The sequence below is a fragment of the Gallus gallus genome, chromosome Z, assembly GCF_016699485.2.
Source record: "Gallus gallus isolate bGalGal1 chromosome Z, bGalGal1.mat.broiler.GRCg7b, whole genome shotgun sequence".
Taxonomy (NCBI): Eukaryota; Metazoa; Chordata; class Aves; order Galliformes; family Phasianidae; genus Gallus; species Gallus gallus.
In genome coordinates, this window is record NC_052572.1 from 34478188 (window position 1) to 34491746 (window position 13559).

Genomic DNA, 13559 nt, shown 5'->3' on the forward strand with positions numbered 1-13559 from the left:
TGCAGAGCTCTGTCTTGTAGTTGCAAGATGACTACAAGTGCCTCCTCTAGCACTGACTCTTATTACACATGATAACACAAAGAGTGCTGTGAAGTACTCAAAAGTCCCAGCAGATACTACTAAAAAGTCATTTTTACATAGATGGTATGCACATGTTCTAGAGAGCTCAGGCAAAAGACAAAATCTAATTCCATACCTTAACCACAAATACCCCTTACCTCACTTGCTCACATGGTGAGACAGTACATTCCTGTAATAATAACAGCAACATTGCTAGGTCCCTCTGCTCACAAGCCACATCCTATCTTACATACGTACACATTCAAAAGAAACTTTATCTTAATTCACCTTCTGAGCCAAAAGAAAGCAGCATTAACTTTTTCCCACACTTGAGGGTTTTCAAAGGAAAACACTTCATAAGCTTGTGCCAGATGAACAGAACTAAGAAATAAAAAGAGGAGACTACCACCTTCTATCTTCAACTTCTCTGCCCAGATGAAGTAACCACAGAAAAATTATCCCACCCCTGACCTAACCGCATCCCTAACAAAGATCAAACTCCCGAGTGCGACTAATAGCATTGGAAAAAATAAGGTTTATTCAACTAAATATTTTCAAAGTGAAAGCTTAGCTGCTCAAGAAAACTGGAAGAAAACTGCTTTATCACATATAGTCCGCGTGGTGCTGGCAGAATCCACTCACAACGTCTTCTCTGCACTGCTCAAGCCCTCCTGCTGCACTTCGCGCTGTTTTCTAGACCACCCACTCAGCCATGGATACACAAACCACATGTGCTAGGAATGTCAGCCCTGCACTGAAAGCAGTATCAGCATTACAACCTTATTACTTGCACAGTCAAGCTTTTAATACAACTCATTTGTTTTATCTTTTCAATACCTTTGATTTCGTAATGGTTTGTATGTAGTTTCTCTGCTGGCTTCGAGATGCTTAAGGATTTGGAAAGGGTATGTTACTGTGGGAAAAATACATTACCACAGTGAAAATATTTTTAGGGCATTTTTCCTTCCCTTACTCAGAGATGAGAATTATTTGTAGGTAAGACTAAAAATGTAACAGACAGCTTCAGAAACCATTTCCTGAACAGGACCCAGACCTCTAATTTTGTTTCCCTGTCAGCAGTGATAAAAGGTAATCATTTATGCCTCACAGTGCAGAGGAGGGCAGAAACTGGTAGGACCAGTTTTATAGCATCAGTTCTCTGAAGGAACGTAGGAAAATGCACAACCCATTTGATGTAGCATTCTGGAAAGGGATACTTCCACTCATAACTATACCGACTGATGGTGAAAGTAGATCTGCTGTATTTACAGGCTTCCATTTGACTTTGCTCAAATCTCCAGGCTAAAAAAACTAAGGGTAAATGAAGAATGAAAAAAAAAAAATGCAAGATTATCACTTTGCTGAAGAATAAATTCAACGGGGGTAAAAGACAGATGTAACAGTCGCACAAATGCAAAACAGACATTACCATTTCAAATCATAAGGCAACTTAGATTATTGTACTATAGCGCAATACATCTCATCAAGCCAGCAAGAATACAATTAGTACAGCTGCGAACTGAAGAAGCTGCCACTTTGCAAGCTTTGTCATCGTGGTCTCTTACAGCAGACAGAACCACCAACCAGCAAACTGTATTCTCTTTGTTAACGTAAGAACCACTTTCAGTTACTAAGAGATGTCTTTAACACTACTCCCCTCCTTTCCCCTCCCTTTTTTCTTTTCTTCTTTTTCTTCCCTCCTGAAAGGGTATTGTTCTCACTCTGGTAATATTTCTTCTTCCTGTCTAGTCACAGTGGCACTTCTTGCTGCTCAAGTAAATGCAAGACCCTTATATGATCGTGCTTTGATGTTAATTTATCTGCTCACTCACACAGAGCTGCCTTGTAAATGCCATTGTTTTAGCTGTGTTAATGCACTGATTAACTCCCAAGCCACACAAAAGCAGTGCAGAAATATGAGTAGTAGTCCCTCCCCATCATCACATTTGTAAGCCTTTCATGCCCAACAGTACAACCTCTTGTACAGTATACAGAAGAGCTTCCTAACATACACTATATACAGCTGTATACTGCTTAACAGTTAAGCAAACTGAGACACAAACAACAAAACCAAAAACAGAACACACACAAAAAAAGCTAACACGTGCACTAGCTGAACTTAGGAATGTGTTTTATACTGCTTATTTTTGTGGTTCCTGCTAGCTTCTGGTGTGGCTGAAGGTCTGACAGAATTTTCACCAATAAGCCCCAATTTCAGTGCAATGTACTACAACTGCCAAAATATATATTTAAACCATAAAGAATGGCATTTTTGTCTTTCCGATTTAAAACCCACTTTCTCAAGGCCACCTCACTACAAAGCACACAGAGCAGCACTGAGAAAATAACAGCCAGCTTAGCGCTGAATCATGGAAGTTAATGGACCAATTAGCAAACACAGAAATAAAAACTCTTACAGACAGAAGCGAGAATCTGCCTAAAGATAGAGGGCTTGGCATTAAACAGCAAGACATAAAACACAGAAAATGATACTTATGATCAAAGACAGCAGGAAGCAAATCAAACATCTTACTCAAGATAATGCTCTGATGGGAAGATAATGCATATGATCACTGAACAGGGCAGTTTTCTATTCAGACTGGTCTACAATTTTCACATTCATTTTGCAGGCTAATGGGACTTGAAATCAGAGGGTTGCTCAGGAGACCCCAAAACAGTAACACGATGTTTAAGAAATTAAAATTATACTTCTAGGGACCTGAAACAGATTGCAAACATACTTTATTTCACTGTAAGAAAGGGAAAGAGGGACAAAGGATGAGGCAAAACCCAAGAACTTGCAATTTTCCTTCTCTCAGACTAAAACAACTATTAATAGAAATAAACTAGGGCTCTCCAAATGCACTGTACTGTGTATACTCTGCATCCAAAATTAAAAGCATAGACTTAACTTAATGAACCAAACAAACAAAACCAGTAAATTCACCAAGAGAAATAACTGACCGTTTCTTACGATCCAGTGTTGTAGCAGAAGCACAGGTTTTATTTTATCTTGAAAGACTCTGATAAGAGTACACCCATTTATCCTTCCTTGCTTTCTTTACTGTTAATTATGATGGCTTTTAAATTTAGACACTGAATATGTTCTAAGGCCTTTCAGTGAATCCAGACTTCTAGAAAGACACTTAACACTTGCCTACTCACCTGGATGTGAAGAGTTAGTGGCAAGAAAGAAAACTGTCCTTGCCAGCTGGATAAAAACAACTACTATTCTCTGAAATTTGCAACTCACTGATAGCCTCTGTCCAGTTACATCAATGAATTAACCCAAATGCTCACAGACAGCTTTGTTTAAATAGCTCGATGTTACGTACAACTCCAAAACATTTATTGCTAAAACATGTTAACCAATCCCAAACATCAGTGTCTTTATATGTAGGTAGGCTGCCTTACAACAATTTCTTTAAGAGAAATATGACTGTTTGAAATTAATTGAACAAGAATTTATTTTGTTTCTGTATACAAAATTAGACGAAAATAGCTAACGTATTTTTCAGATCAACATTTGGTAACTCTTATTCTATCAGAATTTTTGTGGAAAACTCAACATGCACACACACAACTCTTCAGTCTATTTTTTCTTCCCTCTCCCAACCTCATTGAATTAACAAAATTAAGAGTTTACGGATGGTCCATGATTTGCATTAAATTCAGCAGTAACTTGATACTAAAATTGCTGTAGTCTCTTATACCTGTTTTCCTACTTGCTGTTTTCTTCTACCCTTTTTGTCAATGAACATTAAAGCTTATCCAGAATTTTAAGGGTAAAAAGATATATTTCACTATTTTCAACAAAACAGTTCTATATTCGTACTAGCAGTACCATAGAATCCTTCCCACTTCCCTCCTGAGACTGAAGGAGTTGTAATCGTGAAACTTGGAAAAATCAAAATGGAGAAAATTCCACGTGTAAATGGTATAACTAAGAGATAGGATGTTGAACAACCACTAGTAGACCAAAAGTTAAGGTTGTTTTTAGATTTCCAAACATTTTCATATAAAATATTAATAAAAATTGAAGTTAATCCCCCTCACATGCACCCCTTCCTCCTCCCAACTATCACCTGCCTTATTTATGCTAGAAGTAACTTTAAAATGATCCCCATTTCCCTCCAACAATTGCACATTAAGACATGGACTTAAAAGAACAACATAATGCTTCAAGTATGCTTCATGCCAATCGTCAATAAGAGTCATAACATTACTGAAAAAGTACACTTGTTCTTTGGAAGCCTAAGAAGAACTTCCTGCAGAGTGTGGTCAAACAACGTTTTAAATACGAAAATAGCCCCCAGCCCAATACCCAGCTCACCCTCTCAAAAACAGTAAAGTGTAAAATTTTCTTTGGACTTAAAGAAACAGTATTAAGACCTACTATTTGAATAAGAAATAACCCCAATAGGAATTTAGTTTTACAGTGCTACACAAACAGTGCGCATGAAACAATAAATCATACAGATGCTACTGTTCAACACTATACATAGACCACATGTGGCATAAAAGCATATACATGACATATACTGGCCTGTCCAGAAATAAGATACATTTTTTAAGGCTGGTAAATCTGAATAAACTTTTGCATCCAGAAGTACATATTTTTTTCTTCTTTTCTCTTTTCAGTAGGGGTTTTGTTTTAGCAATTAGTGTTCAGTCATTAGAAAGGTAATGATTTCATCAGGAAACCATCAGCAGCGTGACAGCGCCAAACGTTGTTATGAAACACTTCCTCTAATTTATCATGCATGAACAAGGATTCCCATTTTAAAGAACAAAATATAGCAAGAAAGAAAACTCATTTTTATAGACAAGAAATCCTTCTGGAAGCACAAGCATGTTATTGAATCTGGGAAGTGTAAAAGACATATGTGTGTGTGTGTATATTTATATATGTGTGAATATGTGCATATATACACACACATATATGAGATATATATATATTTATCCCAACATGTAAGTGTGTAACAACCAATTTTTTATTTTCAAATAAAGGTTTTTAATTTAGCAGTTGTTAAAAAAAAAAAACCAACCCAACAACAAAACAAAAAAACCCCACAAACAACAAAAACAAAATCCCCAAACAGGCTAAGGAGACCACTTACTACATGAACAAACAAAAAATGTTATGTCAATAGTTTTATGGTAAAAAGCAAAGGAGTGCAGAAACTCATAGTAATAAATAGCTCCAAATTAAGAATTTTCTACAACATTTTCTTAGAAGACAGGATCAGTATTTCTTCTTTTATGATGATCCTGCAGAACACCTTCACTTATATATATTTAATTTCATAACATTAAAACAGACAAAAATGCAGACTGCAAAAAATTCTGGATTCAGGACAGTATACATAACATTTTTTTTTGTTAGAAGTCCTAATAGTTTATTCACTAAGGCTAGACAGCAAGTTCCTATTTGGTGCATTTTCTACCATGACCAATATCAATAAATGAATAGAGCCAAGGACCTGCGGTCCAACCTGCCATGGTCCAACCCACTTTGGCAGACTGGAGGCAAAATATAGGACCATCATTTGGTCCCTCAATTTGTATCTTGATTCCTGGAAGTGCAGAAATGAAAACAAGACTGCAATGTTTTCATTGTCTAGAGAAAGTTAGCAAGAAGTGGGATTTCAACATGAATAAGATTACTAGGCTTTTGATGAGACTGAATCAAAAAGGCATACATGGAATACCACTATTTGCAACATCTGGTAGTGTCATTCAGCGACTCATTGACTTTGAAATACATGTATGCAGTAATAAATAGATCAGTTATGCAATAAGGCAGTGTGTTGAACATGCAATCATCTTGTGGACTGGAACACCACAAAGAGATACATGATACCATACACATTCATTAAGACCAAGTTTTTTGTTTGTTTTTGTGTGTTTGATTTTCAAGGCTATCCAGGTAAACTCTTCCAGAGCATTTTCTTGTTGAGAAGAGCAGTCCTCTGAGTCTTGTCACTTTTCCTCTTCTTTATCAAGAGATGATGATTGGCTTTAATGAAAAATAAAGCTGAACGAGGTTGTTTTGTTTTTCCCCATTTTGGTTGCATCATTCTGAACGTTTCATTTAGAGAACAGTTTTTGATGCATCCAGATGCTGAATCCTCAGGAGGTTCCAGATGTTTCCAGATAACTCTGTAGTTTTCGGACTGTGGTTTTGTCCAGTGAGCAAAGATCAAAGTCAAAGGTTGTATTTGTGATATGAAAGTGTCCAGTTTCCTCTATAAGATTTACTATCTGAAAAGAAAGAAAAGATGCAGCTGAAAATTTCAGTAGTATCACACTTCAACAAAAAAAAACCCACCTAAATAAAAAAACAAAACAAAACAAAAAAGACCCTTCAACTGTAACCACACAACAACTACAAAAACCAATCACCTTAACAACAACAAAAAAAAAAACAGGTATATCTCTATGGAATACATACTCTGTGCTTAGCTGACAAACAAGTTCCTTTAGAAAATAACTGGCATAAACCTTTCCACAAGGAAGAAAAAGAAAGAAATACTTACAGAAGCTAGTCAACATTAAACAACAACAGCAAAGTACTCAAGAAGCTCTCAAATCTATGGTTAGCTCGTGTACTAGCATTATTTTCCTCAAATAACGCACTTCATTTTTTTTGTAGAAACAGATCAACCGTGAAGGACTAATACTACTGGTTTAAAACCTATGGTGACTACTTGCAGTGTGCCCAGGTGACCAAGAAGGCCAATGGCATCCTGGCTTGTATCAGGAACAGTGTGGTGAGCAGGACTAGGGAAGTCATCCTGTCCCTGTACTCGGCATTGGTGAGGCCTCATCTCGAGTACTGTGTTCAGTTTTGGACACCTCAGTAGAGAAAGGACATGGAGGTACTGAAGTAGGTCCAGAGAAGGGCAACAAGGCTTGTGAAGGGCTTGGAGAATATGCTCTACGAGGAGAGACTGAAGGAACTGGGGCTGTTTAGTCTAGGGAAAAGGAGGCTGAAGGGAGACTTTGTTGGTCTCTTCCAATATCTGAAAGGTGATTACAGCGAGAGCAGGGTTGGTCTCCTCTCACTGCTGACAGGTGGCAGGACTAGGGGAAATGGCCTCAAGTTGCGCCAGGGTAAGTTTAGGTTGGATATCAGGAAACACTTCTTTACAGAAACGGCTGTTAAGCACTGGAATAGGCTCCCCAGGGAGGTGGTTGAGTCACCATCCCTGGATGTGTTTAAAAACCATTTGGATGTAGTGCTCAGGGACATGATTTAGCAGAGTATTGTTAGAGTTAGCGTAGTATGGTTAGGTCATGGTTGGACTTTTTTCCAACCTGAGAGATTCTATGATTCTATGGTACTTAATCTATAATCACAGTTTTCATTCCAAGAAGAAACAGAAGAGCTGTTAGGAGTCCTTGAGAAGAACAAGAACTAGTGCACCTCATCTATGATGAAAGGCTGAGAGAGGATTTGTTCAGCCTGGAGGAGCAAAGGCTCAGTATGGATCTTGGCCATGTATTTAATATGTAAGTACCTGAAAGGAAAGGTGCAAAAGAGGATGGATCCAGTTTCTCTTCTGTGGTGCCCACTGATGGAACAAGAGGCAACAGGCACAAAATAGAAAACAGTGGTTTCCATATAAACACTAGGAAGTGGTTTTTTTTCTTGTGATGGTGACAGAGCACTGGCACAGCTTGCACAGAGAGGTTGTGAAATCTCTCTTTGGAGGTCTTCAAAAGCCACCTGGACATGGGCCTGGACAATCTGCTCTAGGTAGCCCTGCTAAAGCAGGGGGTTAGGACAAGAAGATCTCCAGAGGTTTATTCCAACCTCAACCAGTCTGTAATTTTGTGAAACCAACATTAATATCTCAGTTGTGTGTTTCTACACTTCCAACATTTTGTGGTCTCTTAATTGTAGTGTGTATTTCTGAAGTGCTCATATTCAACACTAAATTTCCTGTAACAAGTAACTCCACATCTATTATATGCTAGGATGTTCACTCACCTAAATATACACTCAGCATCCTGCAAGGCTGAAGTATAATTTGTCAAACCGGGCTAACATGGTGCCAATACTATAGCTATTGACCTCCTATGCATTTCTACATTCCAAGAGACAGATATTCCAAGTGAGCACATGAAGAGGCATCCCATCCTGAAAAGAGTCTCTTGGTACTGGACTGACAGAATATTGCTCTTCTGCTCCACCCTTCCAACCATTTCTTCTGTGCTCAGGCTAGGCTCAGCATTTGTGCCCTTCCATTTGAAACCCACATTGTTCTAGGATTTGCAGATACGCCACCACTGAAATGCTGCTGCTAAATATTCTTCACTTACTTAAACTTTATTACTCCAATGAGTTTATTTTCTATTGCTGAATGAGATACCTATTCACTCATGGCTAACAGAATATACCTTAAAACGATAAATGCGGAAGGAATATACCACCTTAGAAAAGAACTAAATACAGAAACTAACTGTTTTTCTAATTTCTCCCTCTCCATTTCTTTATATAATGATTTTTTTTTTTCTGCTCAGACCACAGGTAGAGATGATTATATTGGAGATAAATGAAATAACTTCATGTATACTGTCAGATATGGAATGACGCAGCCCAGGGTGGATTAAATAGATTTGAAATGAGAAAACATTAAGACGAAAAGGCCTGTTACAATAAAATGCCTGTCCAATCACTGCTTTCTACGGGGTGCAGAAAAAAAAAAAAAGCAAAATGTAATTTGCTTTGCAGATGTCCAAAATGCTGAAAGTATAAACGAACAACCCTCCCCTTATTAACACTTCATTTACATCTGTGCCACTTGGCTTTAATTTTTTTTCCCCTCACAAGGGAATTGTTAGTTTAAACTTGCATATTTCATTTGCCCACTTTTACTGATTCAAAGGTTCTTGTAACACTTTTCCATCTCCTACTGTCCTACAACCAACATGAGAGAAAAATTCAAATGGAATCATAGAATCATACAATGGCCTGAGTTGAAAAAGACCTCAATGATCATCGAGTTTCAACCCCTCTGCTATATATAGGGTTGCCAACCACCAGACCAGGCTACCCAGAGCCACATCCGGCCTGGCCTTTAATGCATCCAGGGATGGGGCATCCACAACCTCCTTGGGTAACCTGTTCCAGTGCATCACCACCCTCTGTGTGAAAAAATTCCTTCCAATATCTAACCTAGATCTCCCCTATCTCAGTTTAAAACCATTTCCCCTTGTCCTCTCACTATCCACCCTCATAAACAGCCATTCCCCCTCCTGTTTATACGCTCCCTTCAAGTACTGGAAGGCTACAATGAGGTCTCCCCGGAGTCTTTTCTTCTCCAAACTAAACAAGCCTAGTTCCCTCAACCTTTCCTCATAGGAGAGGTGCTCCAGCCCTCTGATCATCTTAGTGGCACTCCTCTGGACCCACTCCAAGAGCTCTACATCCTTCCTGTACTGGGGGCCCCAGGCCTGGATGCAGTACTCCAGATGGGGCCTCACAAGAGTCAAGGAGAGGGGCACATTCCCCTCCCTCTCCTTGCTGTCCACCCCTTTTTTAATGCAGCCCAGAACACAGTCAGCCTTCTGGGCTGCAAGTGCACACTGCTGGCTCATGTCCAGCTTCTTGTCCACCTAGACTCCCAAGTCCTTCTCCTCAGGGCTGCTCTCAAGGAGATCTTCCCCCAGTTTGTATAAATACTGAGATTGCCTCGACCTAAGTGCAGTGCTCTGCACTTGGCCTTATTGAACCTAATTAGGTTTTCATGGACCCACTTCTCCAGACTGTCCAGGTCCCTCTGGATGGCTTCCCTTCCCTCCAATGTATCAACTGCACCACTCAGCTTGGTGTCATCTGAAAACTTGCTGAGGGTGCACTCGATGCCACTGTCTATGTCACTGATGAAGATGTTGAAGAGCAACGGTCCCAGGACCGACCCCTGAGGGACACCGCTTGTGACCAGCCTCCACCCTGATACCATTGATCACAACCCTTTGGTTGCATCTAGCCAACCAATTCCTAATCCATCAAAAAGTCCATCCTTCAAATCCACACCTCTCCAATTTAGAGAGAAGGATGTGGTGAGGGACCATGTCAAAAGCTTTGCAGAAGTCCAGGTAGATGACATCCATCACTCTTCCCCCAACCACCGAAGCTGTCACTCCATCGTAGAAGGCCACCAGATTGGTCAGGCAAGATCTGCCCTTGGTGAAGCCATGCTGGCTGTCTCTAATCACCTCTTTGTCTCATATGTATACAACTGATTGTTACCAATGGGAAACTTCTACATGTATCATTTTTATCTTAAGGCACTCTCTGAAGCTTCATTCAAGAGAGAAGCCTACTTTTCTAAAGTTAGGAATCTAATAATAGACTTGGTCCCCAAATATCTACTGTGTGATAAAAAACTAGCTGCAAAAGTTTACAGAAGCTGTGGCCAAGAGCTGAACAATTCTGCCCATGCTTTCTTGTATTACTGTGGAAGAACAGCACTCCCCAAAATCCCCACTGCAATATTCCTGATTTTAAGAACAAAGATTACACTAAAGTGTTACCACGTGTATTTTTAAGCAGCACTGTAAATTTAAAAAACAAACCAACCAACCAGCCTGATAAGCACTTTTTACTGATTAGGTTCTGCTTTGGGCTTTTAAGCCCTAGACCAAAGGAAATATAAACATTTTTAATATATCCCTCATCCTGCCCTCACAAAATATAGCCACTATGTCAGGGCACCAGACTGAAACCACAGTAAACAAGACTGAAATGAACCCCAAAAGTTTTAATGGATGTATAAAAATATATCAAGATAAACCCAGACAGCTCAATGAAAAACATCTGCCTGTGTGCCCATGAATGAGGAATTCATAAGTTACAGTATTAGCATTTGCATCTCTGTGCTATTCAGAAATATTTGAAAAAAGAACAAAAGGTTGAGATTAGTTGCCAAGAAGTCTGACAGTTGCAATCTTAAAAACACAGCATTAAAATGTCATATTCAGAGAGCTCAGGCAGCAAAATACAAAAATATTTCAGTTGTTCCCAGTGTAGCAATCTTCGCTTTTCTGCTGTAACGTACATCTCTGTTTACATAATGTTTCTCCAGCTCAGTTTCATCATTATCCATCATAGCGCAACTATTTATCGGCCTTTAAACAAGCAAATGAGTGTGTGTGTTTAAGGAAGCCAAAGTGCAATTAATGACATAGTCATTTTTCAATTTATGGAGGTTTTAAGCCCTTTGATAGTTTCCAGACCTGCAAGCTGCCCCTTGCAGAAAATTCTCAGAAGATAGCTGCCATCTGAAGTTAAGCATCTTGTAGGCATGAGCAATGTAATTTTAAGCAGAGTTGCATACTCTCAATTTCTTCCTTATGCCTGTACTGTCTAGTACACCGGTTTTAAGGAGATTTTTCAACAGATGAACATATACCTCCTGATGCATCAAAATAAAAAGCAAAGCCTACCAGAAATCTTGTTTTCTTTCATGGGTCATGATAACACTGTATGCTCAGCAAACACTGATTTAGGAGCCCAGCTTCAGAAAGACAAGTTTGAATATATGGGACATGCAACATTAACATCTGATTTCAGACTTGATCATCCCTACTTTTTCATTGCAAACAATGAAGGGAAAATAAGATGCTTAATCGCTGCGAAAGATGCTGGAGAGAGTGTTTTTTAAAATGTAACTTCAGACCAATTTCTGTCTAGTCATGGTCCAATATTTGGATCAAAATGCTCAGGAGATTCTCACGTAACTCATTTCTCGGTCAAATGTACTTTTTCAGCCGCATCCATTCTCCCTCTTGGACATTTATTACATACCTTTAAGAATCACTTGATATCACAATTACTTAGTTCTTATTTAGGCACTTCAGCTCAGCATCACGCTTTTCCTGTCTTCTCTTTCTTTTGGTGGATTAATTTTAGCTTTCTTTAACAAAGCATCTCAAAGAGAAATACCTCTCTTGAGGAAAGCCACATTCCTATTTGCTGTCACTATCTATAGACTTGTTAACAACTCAAACAGCAAAAACTTTCCATTCCTTTTCACATCCCTCAGCAGTTCAATTAGAACATCAAATTCTTTGACATTACAATCCTTTACAATCCTGATTGATATCTTAATTATTCTCATCATAGACTTCCGTAAAAATTCCCTGAAAATCTGCAGGTAAGACACTGACATATGCAAGAGATTTTTACCTGCTTCAACAAACCAAAGGTACTACAAACATCACTTAGGAACACACTGCTGCTGCCATTTCACATGAACGCCAAAATTATGTTTAGAACTAGCTAGGAATGTGCTTTGGTGTTAAGAATGCACTAGTTTGTACTGAAGACAAAGTGAACTTGGGAAACAAGAGTACAGTAAATATGCAGGGTATCAAACACAGGACAAAGGATGCATGATTGTGTATCAAAAAACATGAAACCTGATGTAGCCATAAGTATTTTTCTTTAACTAAGACTATTCTTAATCATGATCTTCCTTTTCACTGACCTCTCACTTTTTTTCTGATCTTTGCAAACAAAGCCTCTACTAACAGTGAGATCCAGTTGTGTCTAACAACGACACTCAAAACAAAGAATAAAAGTTCTTACTATTGTGTAATTTGTAAATACATTTCAAGCCTTCTTAGTTCGTACTTTTTTTTATTTTACTACTTCCAAGACTTCAGAAGACTCAAACATATTTTTTTTGTTCTAGATTGAGATAGGTATTAAATTCCATGTTTTCTGTTTGCCAACAAGCATATCTTTAAAAGTGTATTAGAAAAAATGCCTGTCCTTTTCAGCAAAAAGCAACAATATTTTTATCTAGGTCTGATGCACAGATGAATTGATTCACCTATCCTGTTTTCACTGTTATTGGTACAATACTTTAAGAAATACAGACAAATTGGTTAAAGAAATTAGCTTGTCTTTTGCTTGTTTAACTTTTAATCTTACCATTTAGTGTGGCAACACAATTTAAAGCACGTCTAAAAATCCCCTAAGCTACACTGAAAGTGTAATGGGCAGGAAATAGATTATACAGGCTTTAAGGCTATCAAATCTGATTATAGAGATTTAGACGAAGGGGAAAAAAAATGTGACTTCACAACTTCAATGAGCACACTGTGATTTTTCATGAGTGCTTCTCACCTGCTGCAGCACATGTCTCTCTCTCAATGTCATTAATCTTCTGTGGAGCTCTACTAGTTCATCGAGATACGCCTAGAAACAAATTCCCCCCAGATAAACAACTTGTTAATGAAATCATAGCCATGCATTTCAAAAAATTCAAACACAAAAGGAAATTTTATTTTACATCTTCTTTAATCTAGGTTTTCTTACTTAGCAGGCTAGTTTTCTTAAGCTTGATACAACCCACATACAAATTTTTGTGGGTTTTCTTTTATGACAATGAAAATTTTAAGGTACTTATATTTTAACGGGAGAGCCAGCTTTTCCCTTTGGAAACTAGGTGGCCCTTTACTTGAGAAGAAAATATTTCCAT

At 38.4% G+C, this 13559-nt stretch overlaps 1 protein-coding gene across 3 annotated transcripts in view; it reads right to left on the minus strand.

The window, feature by feature from the left end:
• Window positions 1-3509: 3509 nt before the first annotated feature.
• MLLT3 (MLLT3, super elongation complex subunit) overlaps window positions 3510-13559 on the minus strand; it is a 113934-nt gene continuing 103884 nt past the window's right edge. For all 3 annotated transcript variants that reach the window (XM_004949130.5, XM_424818.8, XM_046905841.1), the window contains 2 exons: window positions 13205-13276; window positions 3510-6324 (listed from right to left, as the gene is read on the minus strand). In XM_004949130.5, coding sequence (XP_004949187.1) covers window positions 6193-6324; window positions 13205-13276 — 204 coding nt within the window. In that variant the 3' untranslated portion in view covers window positions 3510-6192. The remainder of the gene's footprint in view (window positions 6325-13204; window positions 13277-13559) is intronic.